Here is a 25,397-nt window from a genome sequence, read left to right as displayed (position 1 = left end):
GTTTATACAGCCATCAAAGATCGATCGTGAATTTCATCGTGTCTCACTGTTGTTTTAACCTGATTACATCGCAAGTGTTATGGGACATATAGGTCATAGCCTACAGTGGCCTGCAAGGCCTTTCAGCATCTTCTATTGAGCGTCCACTGCCTTGGGTGCGAAAGAATTTGAATAAAATTTCTGGTTTTATTGATGATTATTTGATTTCCAGGTTTATATGAAAGAAAAAGCGAAACATAAATATTTGTCCTACATAACCCGCGCCAAACGATTCTTATATAGTGATCAGCAGACTATAGATATTCGATAAGGCATGTATTGAAACAAGCAATATGTGTATGGTGGGGGGGTAATTGAAGGACATCTCGGCATGGCGATAAGCCGGATTGTTTCGTTGCGCATGAAAACAAATAGCAGGTAAGTGACGACCTCGTCGCAAAAACAGTGGTAACGTTGTAGAAGACGAAAGATAAATAACATCTCCATTGAACATGAACAGAAAACAGAATTCTAAACTGGTCTTTTTCATTATCAGTCACACCAAATAGAACACAAATCACAGGCATGTTTTTTTCGGGTTTTTCTTTTCTTAGGAAGTACTTTTTATTCTCTCTCTCTGGCGTCGATGTTATAACCTAAACGGGGAGGCTCAGATCATAACAAAATATAAAGTAAATTAATAAATTGTTTTGGGTTTGGTTCTTGGGAAAGGCCTCCAACCAAAAAAAAAAGGATAAAACATAATTATCTGTACAGGATTTTGTCACCGTTAGTTTCAACACCACATGTTCGCAGAAGATCTGTGTAGAAACATAATTTACCGGCGTCGGTTGCAAGCCATTTTGGCTAGCAAAATCATTTTATTCTCGCGTGACGATATGTGGAAGAGTAGACAACGTTCACCTAGTGGACACTACAACTAGAACGGGCTCAGGAGCCAGTTTATGGATACTTGTGCTCGTCGTGTCGGCATAATACTGCGCTTGGAGTTGGCGACTTTGGCGATCCGCTGGATTTAGGGGAATGTAGAGTGGTTGGTGTTCTTGCAATTGAAGTCTAGACGGTCGCATTGCCGCATACTGATGTGGATAGTAAGTAGATCCGACAATGGCCACAACAGGGGAAGGAATGACCTGCTGCTTCACCCGAGAAGTCTGAGCTTTACTAGACCAGTATTCGTCTCTTGCCTGGCCCAGTTGCTCCGGATCAGGATCGAGTTCTTCAGACAGTAATATTGGACTGCTACCGCCGTCAGGTGCTAGTGAATAATCTGACCACAAAACTGCTGCATTCGAGGTGTCTTTCACTGGAGGAATGAGAACATCTTCGATTGTGGTTATGGACAATGTTACATTGCTCGGACTGATGGTCTGGTGCGTAGGAATCAATTCGTCATTGAGATCGAGGGTTGTTGCAGTCGTGTTCTGGGATGCTGTTGAAGTAGCTTCTGCTGAAGACGAGAGATTATTACTAACTGCTTGAATGGTCGTTTCGTTTATCTGACGATGGTTAATCGAAGGAGGAGCCTTGACTGAAAGCAACGTAGCTGCTTCGATGGTAGCCAGAGACAGTCCCGGATCTTCGTTGGCTTTCTTTACGTTGTTGATCTGAAGATTATCAGATTGCTCTACGTCTGTTACTACTAGATTATCGCTCGGTGTCGAAGCTTGTTCTATTTCGGGTTGTCGGCTCGTTTGCTGGCTGTGGGAGTGCATTGTGTTGCTGATTGTCATTGTTGTCAATGTTACCTGACTGCTGGAAATGGTGCTAGACGATGATGGTACACTGTTTGCCACCATTAAACTACCCGTGCTTGTTAGAGTAGGAGTTGTTGTTAGCTCAGTACCGGGAACAACCATGCTTGAACGAAGTTGAGGAACGTTCTGCTGTTGCTGATTCCTAAATCGTTCAATAAATTGCTGATTGGATGGATTTAGCAAAGTCTGAGCAAACGTTTGTTGCATGTGATCCAATGGCATTGACAGTTCTCCTTGTACAACAGGCTTCGTTGAATAACGCGTTATTTCCGCTTCGACAAGAGCATCCGGTCGCCACTGAGGTGGTGGCGGTGGAGGAGGAACTACCTGACGTTGTGGAACCCACTGCTGGTAGTACTGCTGATTCGCAAGAGCTTGTTGTTGCCCTCGAATGGACAGTTGTTGTGATCTGTTGGAGTTTCCCCATAACAACCGATTGGCCTGTCGAATTTGCTGTTGTTGCAAATGAAGTTGCTGTTGTCGGAGGAGGTAGTATTCGACTTTCGTCTGATCTTCGACGCTCATTGTTTGCTGCGGATTATTCCGTCTAGTGAATGGCCGCCGCGAATTGGATGGGCTCTCCTTGTTCGACTGAACTGCGACGCCTTGCTGTAATTGCTGAAGTGATGGTGGAGTCAACTGTCCTTGGGGCTCATATTTACGACCTGATCCACCATTGCCTCCGAGAGACTTGAATCGAGCTCGACCGTGACTACCGAAAAGATTACCCACTAATGGCCACTGGTAAAAGCTGGGCCGTTTGCTACTAGTCGGCCCGTTGCTTGCGCTATTTCCTCCGCCACCACCCACTTTGATATCAGCTGGAATTTGTTGTTGCAACAAAGCCAAAGGCACATTTCCGTACGGGTAGATGTTATTGGTGGCATTGGAACGAGTAATCGATGAAATTGTCGATTTGGGCTCAGCTGTTTGGTTTGGTAACAGTCCACCGATCGATACCGTGTCGCCATCAAGTGAACGGAATCGGATTTCATTCAGTACCGGAATTTCGTTATCTAATGGCTGGATAAGATGATAGTTAGATGAGTATTGCGTTGTTTAATTGTTTTGTTTGTTTGTTGTTTGTTTTTAACTTACTCCGGAATCCAGTGGTTGCCTGCTTGGGAATGGCGTTTGATTGTTATTGATGAGGCTGTTGGTCAACGTTGAAGACGGAGGAGGTGCTGGATTACATTCACCTGGATGGAGAGTTATGGCAAGAGCTTTACCAGATTCCAAGTACATCCCTTTCTGGCAGAACGATACGCTGAAAAGCAAACATAAAATTCAAGTGGACTGATTTCTTTTTTGTGTATACCCAATTAATTTAGAATTCAATCAATTATTACCTTTTGCCGTAGCTGTCTGTCAGGACGAGTTTGTCGATGGGCCATTTAGTCAAACCACTGTAAATCCAACCCTGATAAGCCGTGTATACGACATGGACTTTAGCCGGCGGTGAAAAGGTTGGATGTGGCACAATCAGCCGTACCAGTTTACCACCGCTGGTTAACTCGTAATCAGGGCCCCTTCAAGAACCAATATTTGAATTAGATTCATTCGACTAGATCAATTCACGTGTTTTTCATACTTTGTCAGGGTGAAAGTCTCGTTGAAATTGTTTGCTCCAATGAGAATGAGTTCGATCTTACCCTGGGTGGTAACAGGTTGCAGCGTGGTAGAGCTCTGCAGCTGCACTCGATATTGATTGGCTATTCACGATTGATCAAACATAAATTCTCTTTAGATATGACGTCAAATAATTACAAGAGTTGCTTAAACTTACCACAGAAAGGTTCCTCTTCGCGTGTTGCTAAGTACATGATTCCCCGGCCGGGCGATTTATCGGCATAGAAACCCATATTGGAACATTGTTCAGCATCAACACACGGGAAGCAATCGCCTTCCAGGAGCTTGGAAAAAAAAAGCCGCAAAGCATTCAACGTTTTATTAAGGAATCGAAATGTGGTTGAAACGTATAAAAGTGAAAACAACATATATACTTTATATGTTGTTATACCTTTTCGTAAGACTCGCAGGCGAAGGCTGGAAAGTGGCATCCTGGAACAACCGAGTCGGTGAACAGTTTATAGGCCTTTATAGATGACACGAAAGACAAGTTGATGATGAGAAAGTTTCATTTGATGATGTATACGAGTCTAGCTCTTTAACGATAGGGGAAACACTTACGCGTCGGTGGTTGCACAAACTGCGTCCGTTTTCCTCGGCAGATGCTGTGAAGTCAACGAGAAACAAACATAAAATATGGAGGACGAAAAGGAGAAAACAAACAAAAGGCGGATGAATATCAACAGCACGAAATTTGAAACTGATTGGCCTACATCAAGACCAATGTTAATCGACAATGTCGATGTGTTTTATTTTCAAAAGTTCGGAGGGACTCTCTGAATCAAAACGAGGCTCTTTCGCCATTTTACTAGAAATTGGTCACGCTCTTATCTCGACTTCCCCGTGATTATGGCTCGTCATTAAAATAAATAAAAAAAGGCCCCCACGTTAGCCGTTTTAACACGGTAGGTACTGGGTAGAAAGAATTTTACGACTGCGTCAATTATGATTTGAGGATCATTGCCTATATGGAACGGGACGCCAAGGAGAGCCACTGGGGGAGCTGCAAATAAGCCTCGGTTTCGCTCGCGAAAATGACTCACCTAGCGTTCTATTGAGCCAGAAGGAGAGAAACATATCTTCCTATATTTTCTCTTTTACTTTAGTTTCTTTTTTGTTTTTGTTTCCTCGCTTCGCATGACCAATTTCCATTTTCTAAACAGAACGCAACGTCTACAGTGCCCTCTCCTATCGGGCATACTTATCGTGCAGACGTTCTCTTTGCGAGAGGCTATACATAGAAAAACGGGCAGTTAGACAAAGTGTTGGCCTTTCGCCCAACGTCTTTGTTACATTTCAAAAGTAATCAAAAGGATTAACAAACTGTGAAAAGAGTGAGAGCGTAGTCTGTTGACGCTAAACGGCACGCACAAAGAAAGATTTACGAAGCGCATTTTAGCGCATTACAAGAAAGAAAAATAAACTAAACAAAAAAACTTGGCAATTTCTTGTCATGAAATGAAAACAACAAAAAAAAAAAAAAAAAGAGAAAGAGTGTGCGGCCCATGAGAAGTTGTTGCAAGGCTCCCGCTACCATAATCCGCGCAAAGATCGGTGAAAGTTGCAGGCCAATTTAGCGGTGGACACGCTCAGTACGTGAACGAAAACAACCCGAATTATTTTCGCTATCGTAAAAAAAAAAAAAAAAAAGTATTTCAATTTCACTGGTAGAGCTTTTTGTTGTCTCGAAATGTCACCATCTCTTTAAAACTTCCATAACATTTGTTTGATGGATGGAGTAAAACCGCTGTCAGCCGTTCCAGAATGACGCAAGCATCTGCTGCTAATATTCAAAACGTGAAAAAAAACAAGGTCCCGCCGATAATGCATTCGGGATTCTCCCCGGCTCTCTCTACTACGATTTCTTTTTCTTGGTCTTTGCCCAGAGAAAGTTATAATGAGCCTTTTCATGTATAGATGCAAATCGCGCCACAAGAGAAAGAAGAGATGTGTGTGAAAACTTACACCAAATCATGTCACTGACGGCTCCGACGAATAGATTAGTGCATCCTTTTTGCATCCTGCCACCGTTCGGGTAGAAATCAATGTCGCCCATCGGTGCCCAGGCACCTAAGCCTCCCATGTAGATTTTCTCGCCGTTGGAATGAATGACATCAACCAAATCCGCGTCGGTCGAATCGAGTCGAACTCGCGGGTCATAGTTTTCAAAGAGCGGACCAGCTGGGTCCAATCCTGGATAGATAGTATACAGTCGGTCCAATTAACTCTGATTGTCTTGTGTTTCTTTCCGTTAACGTTGACACTGGTACGGATCGAATCGAATAAAGAATTCTTTGAATAAGGAAACGAACCAGTGATGCGACTAACGTTGCGGAGTTCGGAACCAGCGAATCCGGCTACGTGAGCGCCCAAACTGAATCCGATGAGGTGGAAATCGGCGTTCTTGGAGCCGAGCATTCCATTGATGGCAGTGACCAAGAGAGACACTTGACGACCGACCAAACGTGCGTTAACAGCTGCTCTGACGTAGTTGGGTAAATTAGCGCCGTTCTCCCAATCGACGCAGATGACGTTGACGTCTCCCTGTTGGAATACGACAAAGAAGGGGGAATACCCATTCCCCGTCATGTTTGCTTTACGTTTCTGGAGAAGGTGGTAGGAGGCACTCGATGGTGTATGTTGTTGACCGAAACGGCCGACTTACGACGCTGATGAGAGCCGTCCTCATCTCTTTGGCCCAGATGCGCTGACACGACGATCCGAAACCGTGGATCATGACTTTAGTGGGCAGCGAAGCGTTGTAAGGTGACGTCATGATTGTGCTGGCGTTGTTGTACACCAGTGGATGGGGCGTGTCGCGGTTACGCGCGGTGTACAGGAAGAATCGAGTGTTAATCTCTTCCGGGGGAGCTGGTAACAAGTCCAAGTAGCTGAACGGGCCTTCATCTCGAAAACAGCCCAGTTCATTGTAGCAGACCATGGCCTCGTCACGACGGCTACGATGCCTGATGTCCAACGTTAATTGTAAATTGACATCGAACACACGGATGAATGGATTTACTATGCATATGGATATACACTAGAGACGGATAGAATACCTGTCTGTTTTGCGTTGCATCTTTTGCAATTTGCGCAGATTCCATTGAGCCATGCTAGCGATAACGGCCTGGATGATTTGACGGTCGTTGATTTCGTCCAGCAATTCTTCTTCGGGGTGAACGAGATTCTCCAAAAGCGCCAGACTCTCTTCCGTCTCTCTTTGGCTGGTGGAATTTGCGCTCGTTTCTTGTTCGTCATTCTCCTCGTTGAGTTTCTCCTGGGCTCCGTTCCACACCGACCAGAGTTTCCTGTTTTCTTCTTGCGATCGGACGCGTTGATTTTGCTGCTGTCGCTGATGCAATTGCCATTGGTAATGCCTCAATTCGGCATTGACGTCTGACGACGACCGGTTGTTGTCCGGTTTCGATCTCCACCAGCGCGACATCATCGATGAATTGAAACCGTTTCGCGCAACTGTTTGATCGCCATCGTCCCGCATTGCCGACGTGCCGGCCATAACGCACAATCCTATCAACACTATGTGTGTAGGGAAACGGAGAAACACGAACGAAAATTGGAGAAAAACAGTTGATTAAAGCGAAACAGAAAGAAACTGTATAGCATCGTTTAGAAATGTTCACAAGGAAGTGAACAAGTTCGTTTGCTGCCTGCGTTTTGGTCGCTATTTCGAGTATTGTCGCAATCGTCGCAACTAACCGAGCCAAACGTTTTTCGTTCTACTTCTTTTGCCACGCATTGGAAACTGGTCTGTTGCTATGCTTTTATGTGCGAATAATGAGCCTTTCGATCTACATAATCGGATGTTTATTCAAACATCCATTAGCTAAATGCACACGTTTTATATAAATGTCGCCATATACCACGCGGAACCGGCTTTGAATGTCCTGAAAAATATTCATAACGAGCAGAAATGTTTGATTTTTTAAAGAGATACCAATGTGTATTCGACAGGTGTGTCCCACCTGCTGTACTTTCTTTTCCTTTTCGTTCTCCGTTTTTTTTAAATGTCTACAATATTTTTCAAATTAAAATAATCAAGGAGGCACTTTAAAAAACACCTCCTGCTGTCCATCTCTAGCGAAAACGTGAGCTTCAGTATAATCTGTTGATGATTTTTCATGAAATCGCATGCAGACAACATCGCTACTCGAATCGTGCAGTTTCAAACGTTAAAATGTGTTTTTTTTTCCCCTTTCCCTTCTCCGGAACGTCTTCACGCTTGCGGTTATTATTCGCCATTTTGCGAATTCGGATCAACAGCGGCAGACTATGCCATTTGCGCAACTGCCGGAAAACTTGTGCTATTTTTTGCAAATGCTGTTTACTATGTAGAAAATGCCTGTTATTGCTTTTCAGTGTATATGGGCTGGTTATCGGGCGTTCGGTTGTTGAGTCGCTGCCGGAATTGCCAACATAAAACTGCAACACGAGTTGAATAATACATCAATTCCCCATATCCCCATTTTCTCGAAAAGAGACGCCGAGGGATTTTTCTTTTCTGCGAGGACAGGAAAGTAAAAAAAAAAAAAATTGGGAACAAGCTGTCTGGAAAGTTTTGCTAATTTTGCATTCATATTTTGGACTGGGCTTTGGCTATTCGCTTTCGCGGGATCGTGGTAGCCAACAGTAATGATTATACGCACCTATTGAGTGTCTTCAGGGCGTCGGAGAAACTAAAGCCCATTTTTATATAGTCAACATTTTTGAGGGCAAAACATAATCGCACGACGTGAGTCTGGGGCTCTATATATTAGGGTCATGCCGTCAGAGCGTCTGACTGTCTACCAAAGTCTCTCTCGTCAGCTGACATAAGAACGTGTCATTGAGTGTCTTCCCCAGCATTTTTTGGGGGGTATTTCTTTTACCTGGCTGAGAATGGCAACAACACTTGACATCCTGACTTAACGGCACTTTAACTTCCCGCTTTTAACCTAACAACTTCTATTATCAAAAAATTCATTCTTAAATTGTTACAAAATTGTAATCTGAAAGAAAAAAACCAAAAATTCGGGTAGCCTCAGTCGATAAGAGGAGGAAATGCGTGCGTTCCCCTTTATGTTTATGGGTATACGTATAGGGACTGAGAAAAAAAAAGACTGGGCCGCGATGTGGGTAACTGTGCTGGATATTGCCACCAACGTGTAGAGGTGAGTAACCTTCGGCTCTAGTTTAAAAGGGGCGTTCATTGAATGGGACCGTTGTTCCCGACAGTCTAGCCGGGCATTGACGAACTGCCTCTCGTCTTCCCCAAACAAACCAAAGAAAAAAGTGAAGGGACCTAAAAAAATCCAAAAAAAAATCTGTGCCAGTCGTATGCATACAAAGAAATGATTCTACATACAGGCACGTATTCTTCGGTATATGCCACAGGTGTTTTTGACCCTTTTTTTTTTTACCCGTCTAGTCCCTATACACATCGAATGGTCATCATCCTCTTTTTTTTTTTACCCCGAGTCATTCACGTCGGGCACATAAAGAATAAACAGTGGGCCTTAACGAAGGAAAACCCGTTAGGTTTTCTATACTATAAGCGGAGGTTTGTATATTCAAACGATTTACAACGGACGGATGAATGGGATTTATTGTTCGATCAAATGGCGACTTACCGGCTAGTTGGAGCAAAATCCAGCGAATATGTTGCATCTTGACAATTGAGCCACAAACTTCACCGTTACTCATTTCTGTTTTGGCTTCCTTTTGACAGAGTTCGTTGGTTTCTGTTGTGGCAAGGTCGACGACCGGATACTTGTCTTCTTTCTTGCGAGGGCACAGAGAACGTGCTTGTAATTCACTAGCAATGTCTTTTGAAATCCAATAAGTTCACAACTAGGACCGCAAATTAATTTTCACCAGTCGGCAATTCTTCATTGACGGCCGTTACTTGTTTACATCGAAATGGAAGCCTCATGGTCGGCTCATCAAAGTAGACTAAAACTATACGAGTGAGTTAGTACTGACGATTGATTGACAGTTGATGTTCTCAGTTTGGGTATCTCCAAGAAAAAACGATAAAGATGTACCTTAAAAAAAGAAAAAAAAACACACAAAACATTAAGGAGACTGTAAGTCATGGTATCAAAAGAATAGCATAAAGAGTTTTTTTTCCTCCAGAACACAGACAAACATGCAATGAATCAATTCCGGTCCACTTGAGCTGATGGGAAAACTAACCACAAAAGAAACCGACCGCTCTAACTAGCGTGTATACGCATACCTATTGTGAAGTTTATAGACTTTTGACGGATGGAAAATGTAGCACACCTTTGAATACATATATATCTACTAGTATAGCCAAACACGAACGAAGCCACACGAATCATGTTCCAGCAGACAAGTCCTTTGAAAAGGACATTATTCCTTTTTTTCGGGAAATGGCCGAGCTATTCAACGCACGCGCTACAAAAGAAATGGTATACCATTGGCTATTGATTTCAATGATGGTTATACACTTCTCACGTATGTAAATTATTTCCTCCCCCCCCTTTTTTTGCACACAAAACATTGGATAGGCCGTTCTCTGTATGGCTTTCTGATTTTACCTTTGGCGGATTGGTGCGCGATCGGCGTATCCAGAAGAAAGTTGATGTAGTTACACTACGGGAATTAACCATAAATCAACGATTTGGCTGGTCGGACCAGCACGACATCGCGAATTGGAAACCGCACACAGAGGATCAATTTATTGTGACGCAAGACGGGCGACCAAGAAGATTTAGAAATTCCTTTGAAAACAATTTTCCCCCTTCTCATTGAGCATGGCTCGAGGGACGTGAATTCCAGTAGCAGGAAGGAGGTTTTATTTAATGGACTTTGGTGGGACTATTTGGACCACAACATTACGACAGCCATCATTACTGTAGATAATCCTGATTTTTTTAACGAGAAATCAATGAATATTGCCCAATGAAAACAAAGAGCAGGAACATTGAACAGGAAAAAAACTAAAAATGAGAATCAATTAATATTTAAAGCTGCCACGGATACATGGTAGATGCCCATATATGGACGATCTCAGCACTTTGGACGTCATTACTAATTGCCAACGAACATGGAAATTCGAAAGGCGATGACCTAAAGACGAGTAGTAAAGAACTGGGTTGTTTTAGATGTATAGTAGAGGTAATCACGGACTAGGTCGTCAACTATACACAGTTTCATTGCTTGCACGTGTTTTATTTCTGTAATGAATGGGGGGGAAACGTTGCACGTTCCATAGATTTTTTTTTTTTAAACAGAAAAAGGAGGTCATACGTGATGTCGCATGATGACCAGGCCTTCAACACGCGTGCAAACAAACGAGCAAATGGGCTGTCATTGACATGAAACGAGCGTTTCAAATGTCTGACTTTAACGTGTCTATTTTCTCCTCGGATGTAATATCTAATAACAGCATTGCGCCAGTCATCACAAAACGAGAACTAAGAAGAGCATATCCAAACAGGCGATTGGGAAAGGTATTGTATAATTTTGCGTTTTGCATATATGTTGCACAATGATTGTCTTGGAAGATTGGCGCATTGACGTGAAAATCCGGTGTCGGCTTGTATGGAGAACGGACGCCCATAAACGTCTTGATCGGCACACTTATTCGGGTGTGTGAAACGTAAAAAAAAGAGGAGGAGAATTGATGGCCGGAGAGTCCGCGTTTGCTGATGGCACCATTTTCTCAACAACCTCAATCCGTCAATCGCACCATGCATAATATCAAATTGCGACGGGCAAGACTATAAGAAATCAGGCGTGACCAACAATAACGTAGCGTATATTCATGTACGCCCGTCCGCTGAAACTCCATCAAACAATTTCCGTTTTCTCTTCGCTGCTGAATGTTTGATTAACACGACCAGTGAAATAGATATGACAACGCCGCGCCAATTGCCAAACATTCGAATAATAAAACTATTATTCTCTGAACAATGGCCGATTCGTACCAATTATTGTTGAAAATTGAGCAGAAATATCAACGGCAAGGACCTTTGATCATAGTTTTGGTCTGGAATCAGGTTGCAGTCTTTGATAAACCGCCATTAATCATGAATTCGGAAAAAGGAAAAAGAAACCAAAAGCCTTTGGCAGAAAGAATTGGAAGGACGTTCACCGGAAGACGGTTTTTGCCTTGGACGACGCCCAAAACATCTGATTACAAGCAGGACAAATAAAAAAAACAAAAAATGACACGAAAAGTGGATCAGTGGAGCGGATTCAGGTTCAAGGTTTCTCCGAGCGACACCCGGGCCCTTTCTTCGCCTCCAACTATAACCATTTGGTCAGTTGCATCGCTGCGCTTTTTGGGTGTGTATGCGTGTGTGTTAGTGGTGGTTTATAATCGAGAACAGGTCGGAACGCCAATTGCAGGGTTTGCCAAACACAAAAAGAAAAAGACGTCACCGTTTGCTTCGGGCCAACTTGTTTGGCCAACGGCTAAATTGGTACCGACACAACTTGCGAATTCCAAGTGGAATCTACCCGACGTGAAAGGCAAAAGGGGCGGAAGAAGATGTGGTCGTTCATTATTGTCGGCTTACGCTTATACCACCCAGTCCGCTATTGGGATGCAAATGATGAGAAATCGAGACCATCGAGATGAATTGAATTCAAAAGAAAATCGTTGCACTTTTCTTTTTCATTGTTGCCAATCGGCCAATCGGTGGCTCGCAATCCAGGCCACAAATCGCGGCCCAATCTAATTCTTTTCACAAAATTCCAAGCTGATTGCGAACATTTTCTTTTCTGTTGCTATCCCGATGGCAAGCGCCTCTGGTATAGTCACCCTTATCTATTCCCAACATCAAAATCCCCTTCAAGAAAACCAAAACAAAAAAAATATTGAATTCCATAAATAAAAAAAACAAACAAAAATTGATCAAACAGGAAACAATTCATTGCGATGGATCCATTAAAAAGAAGGACACGAAACTCTTTGAGCGGGTCATTTGCTCTTTCATTTCGCAGAGTTCTCGGTCAGCTAACGTGTCTGATGGCCCGTTGTACAAGAAAAAAAAAACGCTAGGCCAACGGCTTCCGTGAAGACATTATCGACACAGACGCGTATACACTTGTCGTTTGTCGCTCGTTGTTGATGTCTAATTGACCACGAGAAATGACCAGCAACGCTTCTGGAACATTTCGTGTTGCGTGTGGTAGTTTTTTTTTTTATTATTTAAGCGCTTGGCTATATCAACCATCAAAGACGATGATCGCATTGCTATACCCAGTGACCAGCAAGGCCATCTACGCGCCCTACAAACGGCCAAAATACATCTTTCCATAAAACTGGAGTTGAACAGTGCGTCCAGAAGCTTATTTGACCCAGTCAAGTAGAAAATGAGAATGATTACACACACACACACATACACACAGGTAGCGCTTTAAAAACACAACATCGCCCTTGAAGTTTGGGAGCATAACGGGACTTTATCGTTCTTTTTTGTTGTTTCCATCCGCTGTAGGTCGTCGGTAGCGCTCACGCCAATAAACAACTGATGCGCGGCTGACCTATCAGATCCGCTATGTTACGTTGCCGTCGTGCATCTCGTAAATCAACTTTTACTCTGGCCGAAATTCCTTGCCAACCGAAAGTCTCGCACACATGTGGAACATGTATCGCCACTTGGCCGATGACGTCCATCGCCGATGAACGCGACCCGCATTCGACTCTTGCGAACTTGATCGTCCCTTGCGCGCAACGTTGAAAGCAATCGCAGGACGTCAACTGCGATCTCATTAGCGTCAATTGTTACACATGTAAATGGACAGAAATGCTGGGTAAAAACTTACAGGTGTCGAATGGTTTGAGATACGTGTTGTTGTTGGCAAACAGGTGCAAACGTCGGCTTATTTTGGCAAGTGGGGCGGCGACACCTCGTAGGCAAACACGAATGGTTTACTGCGACAGCCACAACAATTAAAACAATAACAAACGGCAACAGTTGTAAACTTTTTGGAACGAGAAAGAAAAGTGTCAATATATAGACGTTGTCAAAAACACAACAACAAAATGAAAGTCCACCGTTGTCTTCGTTTGCTAGTGCACGGTAGCAGCGCCAGCGCTTAACTGAGTTCGGTTGAGTGAAAACCGGGACACACGATGCCCAAAAGTTTCGGTCCACCGCCAACTCGATCGCAAGGTGCCCGCCCGTCTTGGCCGCGCTGTGGCAGCACACCAACTCTACATAGTCTCTCTGTAAAACCCTCCTTCATCTTCCCTTTAGGCTCCTCCTCTTTCTCTCTTCGTTCTTCTTCTTTCCTTTTAAAATTTATTTCTCTTTTTCCCTTTGCATCTCATATCTTTTCTCTTCCTTTTCAACCTCATTTTGATGTTACGTAACTGGCCGCTGCCGCATCGGCGTCACAAACACATCTTGGACACACATCACCTTTTTTGTTTGTTTGTTTGTTTTTTAAAGATTTGCATGCACGATGAATGAATAAAATATCTCAACTATTGACTATATCGAGCTGGTTTGAACCAAATCTGTCGTTCGTGTTGAGGTGGACATTGGACAAGAAGAATTCTCCGATCGTTTCTCTCAGATTACGAGCCGGGCACCAGGAACAGATTTATGATACATTGGGTTCTTCTTTAATTATGCACTCAACTAGTCAATAAAAATTCGTTCGTTCATCGGCTAGTGACATTTCCACCTTTAATTTTTCTTCATATTTTGCTGTAAAAAAAAAACGTTAGTTGGCTTTAAAAAAGAGGTTAGAAGAGTTGAATAACACACAACCTTCATCACTCGGGGGAGAGGGTAATTCCGATTGCTAAATGAAGTTTTCCACGGAAATCATTAGCGCTGCAAGAAGGGGGTGGATTCCGCATCGGAAGAAAAGCTTTTCTTCTTAAATAAGAGGCGTTTCTACATCTCAAATGATTTGCTTTTCATGTGTACGCGAACACAAAGGTGGGATCAAATCATGTAAACTCTGAAACTCTCGGAGCTCTGGACCACCGAGCATCGCTTTAAATTTTTTAAAGTTCTACATTGAAATTTGCTAGGACAATAGAAACGGGTTTTTCTTCTAGGGGAAATCGGGAAAGAAAAAAAGATTGTCAGAGAGCCGTAGAATAGAGCATGATAAACCGTATTAAAGCATGATTAAGGTATACCGTCTTAAAGCATTTAACCGTGCAATGCTTTCCTATAACGAGGTCATATTTCTCGCGGTGGTGAGCCAAGCGCTTGCGATTCGATCGGCAAAAATAAAACAGTTGACAACAAAAGAAGAGAGAGAGATACTGGAACGGGAATGACAAGCGAGCTGTGTCGCCATCGACGCAACGAAAATTCAGGAAATTCGAGTGTAGGAAGTCGGGAAAAAGCCTTCGTCGCTGTCCGTCGTTATATTTTGTTTTTGTTTCAAATTTCTGTTGTTGTACCTGGTTGACCCGCTTTACTTTTTTTTTTGTACGCTTATACTATCTATAATATTGAGCGACTGGTTGCTCCGGCTTTTTTGCTGCCTTGCGGTACATCAATTTCGTGATTTTTTTTTCATCACTGTAACAAACGAAAAATAAAACAATAAAAAGATCAAGGAAAATTCGAAAAGTGATTGTTTTTAATTTTTTCTATCGTTTAAAAACAAAAAAGATGGCTGCAATTTTGCCGCGTTCTCAAAACACCAAACATCAATAATATCTTTTTTTTTATTGGGAAGAAGCCGGAAAAAGGAAATTCGATGTAGAACGATGGCTCATTCAAAGGGTATACAGCCGTTGATGAGGAAGAAGTTTAGGGCGAGGTATACATATACGGAAAGAGATTACATTCATTTAAAGACACGTTAATATGGCGGCGTGTTTGGATGATTTTGGTGACGCCCTATAGATATAGGATACTGTACACGAGGCGTGTTCTTCGTTAAATGTATTAATTGTTTGTTCTTTTCAGTCTTCAATTTTTGTGGCTATTTCCTTTTTGTTTTTTTCTCGTTCTGTTTACGAGAAGAAAAAAAATCTCTTATCATTTTTTTTTTCTAAATAGAGCATTATATGACTAGGGTGTTTCTTTAGTACCACTTAAAGTGCCGTCAGCACTCCCGCAGTAGGTCATCATTCTTTTATTTTTTATTTCTTTGAATTCTTTTAAAGCTCTTATCGTTTCCATCTTCTTCACTCTACCGAATGACGATGGTCCTCATTATTCACGACTTGAAAACCCATTTAACTAAATTCCATATCGTTTGGTTACATCAGAACAGGTCCTTGTGTATTGAATTTGAATATTTATAAGACAGTTGCTCAGAGAACTGCTCGATGAATCTGTGCGTGTGTGACATAGTCGATTGAATGCCTTCATTGTGTAACATACGTGTGCGGGACACGTGTTTTTCACGAGCGGCAATCACATGGACGGTGGGGCCGAAACGAAAGAGTCTTGAGGGGAAAGTTGGGTCCGAAAGACAGGTTCCTATTGTGCTTGATCACAACACACAATAACAAGTGTCCGATAGCTTTCACTAGCAACAGCTCAATCATCCACATTTCCTGCCATTGATAAGCGGCAGGAAATTCTCCAGTTTGATTATCAGCGCACAAATATATGACGTTATTATACACGTGCATTTTATAATGACAAAACGAAAGCGAAAAAATCGTGCGGGAATGAACTGACATGGATGCGATCGTTCCCTATCGCGCTATCATTCACGTTCGCTGATGGCTTTCGGCGGAGAGAAGTCGCTAATGAAATCCAACACTGACAGGTAGAAATTGCTCGTTGTAAACGAAAGTTTGATCGCTTGATATATAGCGATGCATTAAAATTTATATTACATCTTTCTGAGTTGATGATATAAACCAATCGTGTAATAATAAATTTAGACAGTCGCATATAGCGTTTTATTTTTCATTCAGATTTGCTGTCGATTAAATTGATACGTGAGAATTTACATTTTGGGGAAAGCTGGATCGTATATGTATAGGTCTACTCTTCCATTTCCTTATTGAGAACGTTATACTTTTCATTTCAACCGACTTTCTATCCATACCCTGACGCATTGTTCTCGCTTGTGACCCATTCGTTTTCTCTATGTGTTTCGTGTTAATATCTCTGTTCAACAGGCCTAATCTATGTGAGAATCGACCAACAATGTCACGCCACTGACCAGAGTGCGTATAGAAAGAAAATACAATAGCGTTTACTGATGTAAGAAAACCACGTAGCTATATACAGTCGACGCTGTTGCGTTCACGCGTTAGATTAAAAGCCCATAGTGAAAGTGGTGTGTTTCCAATGGGAAAATGGTGGACAAGTTGAAAGCCGGAGAAAATCGGTGGACGTGATCACAAACTTGGGAATTTTTCCCTCTTTTTTTTAGTTGTTCATGTTTAGAAATCACGTTTCCACGATGAATTTTGACCGTTGCTTTCCTTCGTTTACCGCTATCCCCCCCTTTTTTTGTTGTTGTTCGAACCGAAAAATTGTGTGTCCAGTTTGATTTATTTCCGGGACACTTAATCAGAAATCGGAGAAAGGGGACCGTTCGTCCAGCCTGTTTCTTTCTTGTATTGTAACTTGGTCGTTCAATCAAGTCCGCGTAACCGAATCCATCGGGAACACGTACTGTTAGACTTTGTGATGACAAAAACTCAAAATTTAGCTTCATCATTGTCAAGCCGAATGGAAGTCGTTCGGTTGTTAAAAAAAGTATACTTGAAGTGCAGTTCCTTTTGGAAGGAGAGAATTGGTTCGGTTCAAATACAAGAGCTGACAATTATTGAACGACAAACGATTATGCCTTTCTTTTCCCTTTCGAAAAATTAGGAAGATAAATAACCTACACTTTCACTATATAGAAAACCAAGAAAGATGTTAAGGAAATGAATTGTACGAGAATGAAATAAATATGTTCGGAGGGTGGTTGTTGAACATTCAGACACAGCTGTTAATCAACTATTGTCTTACCTCCTTATTTATACCTTCTGTCACCATATATCTTTTGCGGGAAAGCCATTCACAGAAGTGAGATAAAGATTTAAATGTGTGGAAAAAACAAAAACGATGGGAACCAGATGTTATTTTGGGTTTATAATTTCAAGTCTTACGTCATTAGTCTTTTTAAAACTATATACAATCATTTTGATTGTGTATATAATAGAGAAAGGCAGCAACAACAAAAAATACACCGTCACCTGCTGAATTTTCTCTGTTACGCTAAGCAGTCTTCTCCGCTCGAATAAATTTTACCCTCATGGTGGTCGAAATGAAAACATTGCCAGAGAACTTTTGAAAATCTTGGTTGCTTGGTTATTATAAAAGGGAAATTTTCCAACAATTTTTCAAAGCGGAAGGGGATATATAGAAGAAATAAAGGGGAATCGTTCAACTAAGGCGGAGAAAAGGAAAACATTTCTAAACGAGGCGAAAGTGACCAACAGGAGAAAGTGAAGGCATTTTTTAATTTTCTTTCTTCGATGCTAACCCCCCCCCATCTCCCCTATTCTTTTTTAAAGATTCCAACTCTGTTTTATCTGTATTTGAACAGTTTTTTAAGTCTTCTTTTCTCTTTTCAGAGGGTTTTCTTAGACGAAGAGAAAAGGGTGTGCGGTTGCATCCTCCCTCCTGTTACGCTCTTCAACGACAACCATTCTTTTCGTTACCTATCGGACATGCAAATACAAGGTGTACCTCTTTAAGAACCCTGAACCGTGTAAGACCGACTAGGCGACTCTTTGGCGCCGCTTTACGAAACGGAAAGTTATAGTCTTCGTTTTTCTTCTGCCACCCTGTTGTTCCCTCTTTAGACACTTTCTCTAGATTTAGTTTTAATCACTTTTACGATGATGAGGGCAATCTTTTGTTGGCCACTGGCCGGCTAGAACAAGACATGGACATGTTAATTCGTGGCATGTTGAAGAATTACTATGTATAGGGAGAAGGGGATCCAACACTTTCTTTAAGTTCTTGGTATTTTGACGGTTACATACGATCTTTTAAAAAATATATTTACTGCTACAAGTGTGTTAGAAAGTGGAAACTAAAATAAATAAAGAAAATGTATTCAAAACACCCGCAGATTGCTCTGCCCGCATAGGGAAACATGCACCAAATGAAGCAGTGTACATTCGTTCATATGGGAATCTAAAAGTTAAAAATTACTCATTTTTTGCAATCATAAATATCGATTGATAGCTTCCGATAGTCTATCAGAATCAATCGAAACTATCAGCTAAAGCGTTCAGTGTAGTGGCCTTTGGAGCGGGTGCCGTTGCGATTGGATGCTGGCTAGGGTGGAAAGCTTATGCCAAACTGAGTGCAAAAATCGTGCAAGTCAATGGAAGCAATCCAGCGGCAGTGGGTGAGGTTAACATTGTGCCTCCAGAAGATGACGAGAGAGTGACGCGCGTTCCGGAAGCTGCAGGAGTTGGACGATTTGGATCAGGGGCCGAAACTGCGCACCATCGTTGGGCGCTGTGCAAGATCCTTGTGCAGCGGACTCAATCTTCGATCCCTTTGGTGTCATTGTTGACGTGGATACTTCATCATTTGTGGACCAAATGTGCGATTGCGTCAAAGAGGGCGCTTCAAAAGGTTGAGTTACCTGAACCAGCGTGTGATGAACAGCACGTGTGTGTCGTTGAGGTTCTTCCTGTTCAAGACGAGATGTTGGTTGATGGAACTGCTGTTGAAGTTGCAGTTGATCCCTGTTCGTGGTGGTCGGTATAGGAAGCTGAACAACAGGTAGTCTTCACCTCCACGGCAATCTTCAGCTACCTTTACGGGGTGATGTTATCCTTAAATGAGTCAACCAGTTTTGAAAGTTCAGCAGCCACACTAATTTCCTTTTCGTACTACTCGCTAAACTATTTGAAGCATTTTCAAGCAATAAGCTCATTTTATACAATGGTACTTTGCATCCCCATTGCAAAGGCTGCCTCTCTGCACCACAATAGTATAATCGTATATTCTTTAGGATGTATGAACATAACATCAAAGAATGCTTTATATCATTGACGGAACAACTCACTTGATGGATGCGTACACGTTTCCGTATGTTGTGTATTGTTGTTACATCCTTACTGACAACTAACGACGGGGATTCTTTTGTTCCGACACCAGCAGCAGTGTGGGCGCAAAAACGGTTGTTCCCCAAAGTTCAAGAGTCGTCAGTACAATTGTGTCTCACAATTCAACGTGTTAATGTGCGTAAAAAAATTTCGCGGATCGCAATTATCACACGCTGTGCCGAATCGAGATCATTTGTCGAGTGTAATACATCATAAAGGTCGACAAATGTAATTAAGGTCACACGCACAATTCATCAAGGTTTTTTCTTCTGATATATTCTTGGCTGCCGTAGGTTCAGCGGAAGAAATGTAACTTGTTTTTCTCATCACCCTTTATTGGGGCATCTTAAAAGACAATCTACCATTTCGATTATCGTTGTCGTTTCTTTCCGTCTAATGACTCCGATGGCCGTCATAGACGATAGCTTACTTCGATAACGCAGTGAGAAAACAAAATAATCGAGTTTGTGTTCCCTTGTATTTTCTAGATGGTTTTGAAAACTAAAAAAAAAAAGTGTTGAAACCGAAAGACAGAAAAGATTGACAACAGGTAATTGACCGCTCTGCGTCAAAAGATCCAGTATACCGTACAACGTACAAGTTCGAGGTCGTTGTCCTCTTCCAGGTCGGTTCTAGTGTAGATATCTTTTTAACCATCACTTCCTGCCTATTTCTTTTAAAAAGCGTTTCTGCCTTGCAGGAAAATGTTATCCCTATCATGCATACCCTCCGGCTAATTTTCGATTTCTTTTTTCTTTTAAATTTTAAATCTAGCTGTCGTGGGGATGATTGACGATTTGCCTACTAAGGGTTACTGACCTAGCCCGGTTGTTTTTTTTAAATCCATCTTGTCGTAAAATCAAATAGTTTTTGTAAATTGGAACGCCCCTGGCGAAAAGAAGGACTTCATGACGAAAAACCACAGCTATTCACATTCAATCAAACGGTAAATATATATAAATACAAAGAGCGAATCTTAATTGTCCTCTTCTTGGTCTTAATGCAGCTTTCCATCCGGAAACCTGCTCTAGATGTAGGTAGTTGGGGGGGATGAGTCCAACGGGAAAGCGAGCTTATTCAAGTTTTTGAGATCCCTGATAACATAATACATACAAGGTGTTGAATAATGGCGTAATGGTCGTTAACATCCTGAAACCTCTTTGTTATGGGGAAACATAGATCCCCGCCACAGGCTGCATACGATAAAGACTGCTTGGATGTACAGAAATGATGTGTGCATCATACGGAAAATAATTACGGCTGTATAAAGCAAACTTAGAACAAGCTGTATCAAAGACGTTTTTATTTTACAACAGCACGTTCCAAAAGTTGTTAAATATCAAATTACTTTTCGTCTTCAGGTGCATCTTTCCATAAATAAATGCTGTTTTGAGCTGCAGTTAGGATCCAAGCCTGAGATGGGTGAGGGAGATACTGAATGGACAACTTTCGAACCAACGTGTTCCAGTCTTGCTATGAGTTGGCCTTCTACTAAGGACCAGATATAAACGGTACCGTCTTCTGAACCCGAGATAACGTGGTTATCGGTATGATCAAGACAGCAATCGATTTTGTATTCCGTGTTGATGTGTCCAGTGTACCTGATGAAATAATACATCAATAACTTAAATTCGAAAAGGTAGAAGGAAAAACGTATGCATTACTCTTGTAGCAATTCACCAGTATCCTTGTCAATCAAACGAAGGGTGCTATCTAGGCAAGAGACGAGTAGTCCTTGGCCGTCACGGGTAAACCAAACCGAAGTTATAGGTTCTAGTAAACAAGTATATAAATTTTTTACACCCAACAGAACAGACAAAACTAAATTCAGTAAAAACTAAAAAGGACTTACGAGCCATTTCATCAGCAATCAATTGCCCGTTTCGGATATCGTACCGCCTGATTTGGCCATCTAGTGATCCAGTTAGAATTTCATGGTCAGTAACTTGAACAGAGCTAACACTGTCTTTAGCTTCCTGCATAATTTGAAATGCTTCTGGCTTCTTAGATCTGCAATCCCAACACCTGACTGATGTGTCCACACTGCCAGATATAGCTACTGAGGAATCCTCATTGAACTTCACACAATTGACAGTTCCCAAATGCCCACGGAATTTACGTAAAGATTGTCCAGTTGAAACATCCCACAGAATAATTGTTTTGTCCATTCCACAGGAAACTATATGACTTAAATTAAATAAGAATATGTAATTTGTTATTATCCTAACAAAAAAAAAACAAATCCCTACACTTTACCTACTGTCACAGCTACTCTGGGCATCCAATACTTCATAACCATGGCCAGAATATGTCTTCAATAGGGCTCCACGATAAGGATTCCACAATTTTACACTTTTGTCTGATCCACATGTTAAACAATATTCGCCTTCAACTGTATATAAGAAAATGACACTGCAAATCTAAACTTTTTGTGCAAAAAACGAAAAATATTTACCATTAAATCTTACTGCTCTCACAGCTCCTTGTTTACAGGCAATTTCTTTGGACAAATGGCCTACATAACTTTTGGTTGCCATGCTATTCAACTTTAAATAACAATATAAACCAATATTCTAATAGTTTTGTAGTATTTATGTTGCTTTACGTTCTAACAGTTTATCAGGAGTAAAAATAAACAACTCATGCGAGTCCGATGCTGTCAAAACATACCGATTTCGTCTGCTACTACAAGGATTGAAATAATCTTCATGTTTTTTGTAATCAACAATTCAACGCAAAACCAAAACCAGTTTCGAAATAGTTAGCTTTATTTTCTTCTTTATCAAATTTTATTAGCCAATTTTTGTATATTTGCACTAGTTACAAAAGAAAATCGCAGTATTTCTTTCCCTTGGGGCCTTTGGCTTTTGTTATCTTCATATGCTTTCGATCTCATCTTCATCTGGATTTATACCCGAATGAATTTCACCATTCTGCGCGTACGCCCAAGCCATGCGTTTGGAATTGAAATGTATTCCTACTTGCCCATTATTCGAGAGAGTTATTGCTCCAGCGGTGCCTCCTGTCCTTTCATGCATATTCGTAAGGGCTAATTCCGTAGCCTGTTTTGGGCCCAAACCGGACTGCATCAGTCCAATAATATGATGACATAAGCACACTCTGGCGATAGACTCGCCATGGCCTGTTGCGGAACAAGCCCCTGAAGCGTCATCGCAATACCCCCCTGCCCCAACAAGAGGAGTATCTCCAACTCTTCCAGGAAGTTTCCCCGTCATTCCTCCAGTCGATGTTGCGCAAGCCATGTGGCCATAACGGTCAATGGCTACCGCACCAACAGTTCCGTACTTGCTTTCCTTGCTAAAATTGCACGTGTACTATGGCATAACTTTGGTATGGAAAATTCATTACCCGAGTTCACTGGTGGCTTCTCCTTTTCCGTGAATAAAATCTTCCAAAGCTTGACGAGCAAAATCTGTAATCAACTCGTCGTCGGGTACGAACGGCACTCCCTTTTCCATGGCAAAGTCATTTGCACCAGGCCCAGCTAAAAAAATATGAGGCGTAGTATCCATCACGAGTCTGGCAACCGTCACTGGATGGGCTACGTTGCTTAATCCAGCAACAGCGCCTAATATGTGCTCGGATTAAGAGGAGACTCTTTGTTTGTGCGCTGCATTACCATATGTACCTGTTTTTAGATTTTCCCCCTCCATGATAATGGCATCCATTTCGATAGTTCCTTTAATCGTCAGCACTGATCCTTTTCCTATGGGGTACGAGAAACATAAAATGATTGCAAAAGTGCATGAACAATGGATACAGCAGTGTTTGTACCTGCGTTGAAAGCTTCGTCGTCTTCCATCACTTTTATGGCAGCTTCCACGGCATCTAGCACGCAACCTTCGGTATTCGACAAAATTTCGTAGCCAGCTTTGACAGCTTTTCGAACACCATGCATTTTTAGCGGAACACGCCATTCAGGGATGTCTCCGGCACCACCGTGAACAAGTATGACTGGTTCAATCATATCTGTAACAACGTAGTGAATTGACGAAATATGCGTCCTTAGGGCAAGAAACCAGAAATACCTGTCTTCAGAGGGATGCGCCTGAAACAAAACTACATTGACAGACTGACAGTTCCGCCCCTCTCAACAGCCGCATAAATAGCACATCACAGACAAGGGTTAACCACCTTTTTGATGGAGTTATTGACAGTTCGTCCACCCAAATTTCAGATAAAATAAAAAATAAAGTTTCTTTTTGTATAGAACAACAAATGCTAGTTTCTAACTGGAAGATTGGAGCAGATGGGACTGAATGCCAGAATCTGATTATGGATTCGTGTTGTGAATTGTGATGTTATTGTTATCGGCGATCGGATTTCTAAGATAACATTGGTAGGTGACAACTGGCAACGACGCACACCAGACAGAATAATTTTTACCGCCAAGTTTTTCCTGCAACAAACAAACGAGATTTCTTCTTTGAAAGTGAAAATTTTCTCTTAGATAAGTATCAAAATATTGAAAGGGAATTATGGAGGAAGGTTTACGCTCATTTTCTGAACGCAATAACCGCAATATTACCATTGCGTCGCAAGTCCCTGATGTTTGTCGTAACGAAGCCTGCGCTTTAGGAATCGACGAAGCAGGGAGGGGACCAGTATTGGGTAATTTTCACAGAAGTGATATTTGTCTTATTAATATAATGAATATGAGGTTTTATCAAAAATTATTTTAGGTCCCATGGTTTATGGAATAACATATTGCCCAGAGTCTCGAGCTCAGGAGTTGAAAGCTATAGGGTGTGCTGATTCAAAAACACTCACTGAAGAGCAACGTGAGAAACTTTTTGAAAAGCTGGATTCACTTGGTGATTTTGTTGGATGGGCTGTAGAAGTAATATCACCCAATTCAATATGCAACAGCATGTTTAAAAGGCTGAAACACAGCCTGAATGAAGTGTCTCATGATTCAGCAATTGGACTCATTAGGAAAGCATTGAGTTTGGAAGCAAACATCACTTCTGTTTTTGTTGACACTGTTGGACCACCAGAAAAATATCAGGCTAAGCTTTCTGCCCTTTTCCCTGGTATCAAGATAACTGTCTCCAAAAAGGCTGATTCTCTATTTCCAGTTGTCAGCGCTGCTAGTATTTGTGCCAAAGTTGCACGTGATAAAGCCTTGTCTAGTTGGCAGTTCAGAGAGTCTCCATTTGTTGATTTAAAAATAGTGAAGAAATGAAATGGGGAAGTGGCTATCCAGGAGGTAATAACTTTGAAGTGTTTATTGATAAATGTGTATTGGCTCAAACATGTGTATTTGGATGTATAGATCCTACCACAAAAAAGTTCTTGGCTAAGAATATTGACCCAGTTTTTGGATTTCCCCAACTAGTCCGTTTTTCTTGGTCAACTTCAGAGCAAATTTTGAAAACCAAAGGTGTATCTGTAGAGTGGGAAGACACAGAAGAACAAGAAAATCAAGCAGTGTCAGTAAAGAAATTCTTTGTAAACTCAGGTAAAACGAATACGCCACGGAGGCACCCTTATTTTGCCGATCGCAGATTGAAACCGGCAACTAAACTTGTTTGAAAACTAGTAGATCGAAAGTAATAATAACTGATTTTTCATAAGTGCTGTGGTAATTTTAGGACAATTTTTAAAAAGATGATTTTTTAAACTGATGAAAAATTTTTAGAAGTGATATAAAATCTTATTCGTCACTCTCAGTCTAAAGGTGACGCGTTATCTGCCAGACAAAAGACAACGCGTTTTAGACTAAAGGCTTTAGCGGCTTTAGACATCGTGACCCTCGCTTAGGCAGAGTCATAGAGCCGATCAACTGCGCGCATTAACTGGGACCGGTTTCGTTGACCGAATTGTCCGTTGAGGAGCCTGGAGAATCTATTCCTTGAAGTGGATTTTTCTGGAGGAATATAAGAATAATGATATATTTAGGAGCTGTATAACGGCAATTGATTATAACCTGGATTCGGTGTAATTGTGCGCTTTAC

At 41.7% G+C, this 25,397-nt stretch overlaps 4 protein-coding genes and 2 long non-coding RNA genes across 6 annotated transcripts; 3 read left to right on the top strand and 3 right to left on the bottom strand.

Moving 5' to 3' along the window:
* Positions 1 to 6: 6 nt before the first annotated feature.
* Positions 7 to 744, top strand: LOC116916851. The gene is made up of 2 exons (XR_004390877.2): positions 7 to 155; positions 212 to 744. It is a non-coding gene; the product is annotated as an uncharacterized LOC116916851 (long non-coding RNA).
* LOC116916623 lies at positions 301 to 13,532 on the bottom strand. Its single transcript, XM_045169128.1, has 13 exons — positions 13,185 to 13,532; positions 9,014 to 9,427; positions 6,446 to 6,923; positions 6,052 to 6,352; positions 5,699 to 5,930; positions 5,352 to 5,579; positions 3,948 to 3,991; positions 3,778 to 3,852; positions 3,544 to 3,670; positions 3,349 to 3,469; positions 3,107 to 3,286; positions 2,856 to 3,024; positions 301 to 2,780 (listed from the first exon to the last, which is right to left on the bottom strand). The coding sequence occupies exons 2-13, from the start codon at positions 9,084 to 9,086 to the stop codon at positions 900 to 902; spliced, it is 3,909 nt and encodes a 1,302-aa protein (XP_045025063.1). The 5' UTR covers positions 9,087 to 9,427; positions 13,185 to 13,532; the 3' UTR covers positions 301 to 899.
* Positions 13,533 to 18,438: 4,906 nt separating this feature from the next.
* Positions 18,439 to 21,057, top strand: LOC123469983. The gene is made up of 2 exons (XR_006643326.1): positions 18,439 to 20,044; positions 20,194 to 21,057. It is a non-coding gene; the product is annotated as an uncharacterized LOC123469983 (long non-coding RNA).
* On the bottom strand, positions 20,706 to 22,103 carry LOC116916743 (WD repeat domain-containing protein 83). The gene is given in 7 exon segments (XM_032922077.2): positions 20,706 to 20,847; positions 20,849 to 21,020; positions 21,084 to 21,192; positions 21,272 to 21,606; positions 21,676 to 21,811; positions 21,875 to 21,965; positions 22,025 to 22,103. Coding segments are annotated over 6 exon segments (918 nt in total). The 5' UTR covers positions 21,957 to 21,965; positions 22,025 to 22,103; the 3' UTR covers positions 20,706 to 20,763.
* Positions 22,104 to 22,169: 66 nt separating this feature from the next.
* LOC116916739 (isoaspartyl peptidase/L-asparaginase) lies at positions 22,170 to 23,694 on the bottom strand. The gene is made up of 5 exons (XM_032922072.2): positions 23,469 to 23,694; positions 23,215 to 23,409; positions 23,069 to 23,146; positions 22,789 to 23,008; positions 22,170 to 22,737 (listed from the first exon to the last, which is right to left on the bottom strand). The coding sequence occupies exons 2-5, from the start codon at positions 23,405 to 23,407 to the stop codon at positions 22,296 to 22,298; spliced, it is 933 nt and encodes a 310-aa protein (XP_032777963.2). The 5' UTR covers positions 23,408 to 23,409; positions 23,469 to 23,694; the 3' UTR covers positions 22,170 to 22,295.
* Positions 23,695 to 23,766: 72 nt separating this feature from the next.
* LOC116916742 (ribonuclease H2 subunit A) lies at positions 23,767 to 25,016 on the top strand. Its single transcript, XM_032922076.2, is given in 4 exon segments — positions 23,767 to 24,051; positions 24,123 to 24,608; positions 24,611 to 24,649; positions 24,716 to 25,016. Coding segments are annotated over 4 exon segments (918 nt in total). The 5' UTR covers positions 23,767 to 23,918; the 3' UTR covers positions 24,976 to 25,016.
* The last annotated feature ends 381 nt before the right edge of the window (positions 25,017 to 25,397 follow it).

The sequence above is a fragment of the Daphnia magna genome, linkage group LG2 (genome assembly GCF_020631705.1).
Source record: "Daphnia magna isolate NIES linkage group LG2, ASM2063170v1.1, whole genome shotgun sequence".
Taxonomy (NCBI): Eukaryota; Metazoa; Arthropoda; class Branchiopoda; order Diplostraca; family Daphniidae; genus Daphnia; species Daphnia magna.
This window is presented reverse-complemented; position numbering and strand designations above follow the sequence as displayed.

Bases quoted from the DNA above. Each gene is read 5' to 3' on its own strand.
- LOC116916623 (XM_045169128.1), bottom strand. From the start codon at position 9,086: ATGAGTAACGGTGAAGTTTGTGGCTCAATTGTCAAGATGCAACATATT. The intron at 3,853-3,947 runs GTAAGTGTTTCC...TCATCTATAAAG, and splicing joins GTTTGTGCAACCACCGACGC to GCCTATAAACTGTTCACCGA. The intron at 3,671-3,777 runs GTATAACAACAT...TTTTTTTCCAAG, and splicing joins CCTGCGAGTCTTACGAAAAG to CTCCTGGAAGGCGATTGCTT.
- LOC116916739 (XM_032922072.2), bottom strand. From the start codon at position 23,407: ATGATTGAACCAGTCATACTTGTTCACGGTGGTGCCGGAGACATCCCT. The intron at 23,147-23,214 runs GTACAAACACTG...CGTACCCCATAG, and splicing joins CGACGAAGCTTTCAACGCAG to GAAAAGGATCAGTGCTGACG. The intron at 22,738-22,788 runs GTAATGAATTTT...GTGCAATTTTAG, and splicing joins GAAGCCACCAGTGAACTCGG to CAAGGAAAGCAAGTACGGAA.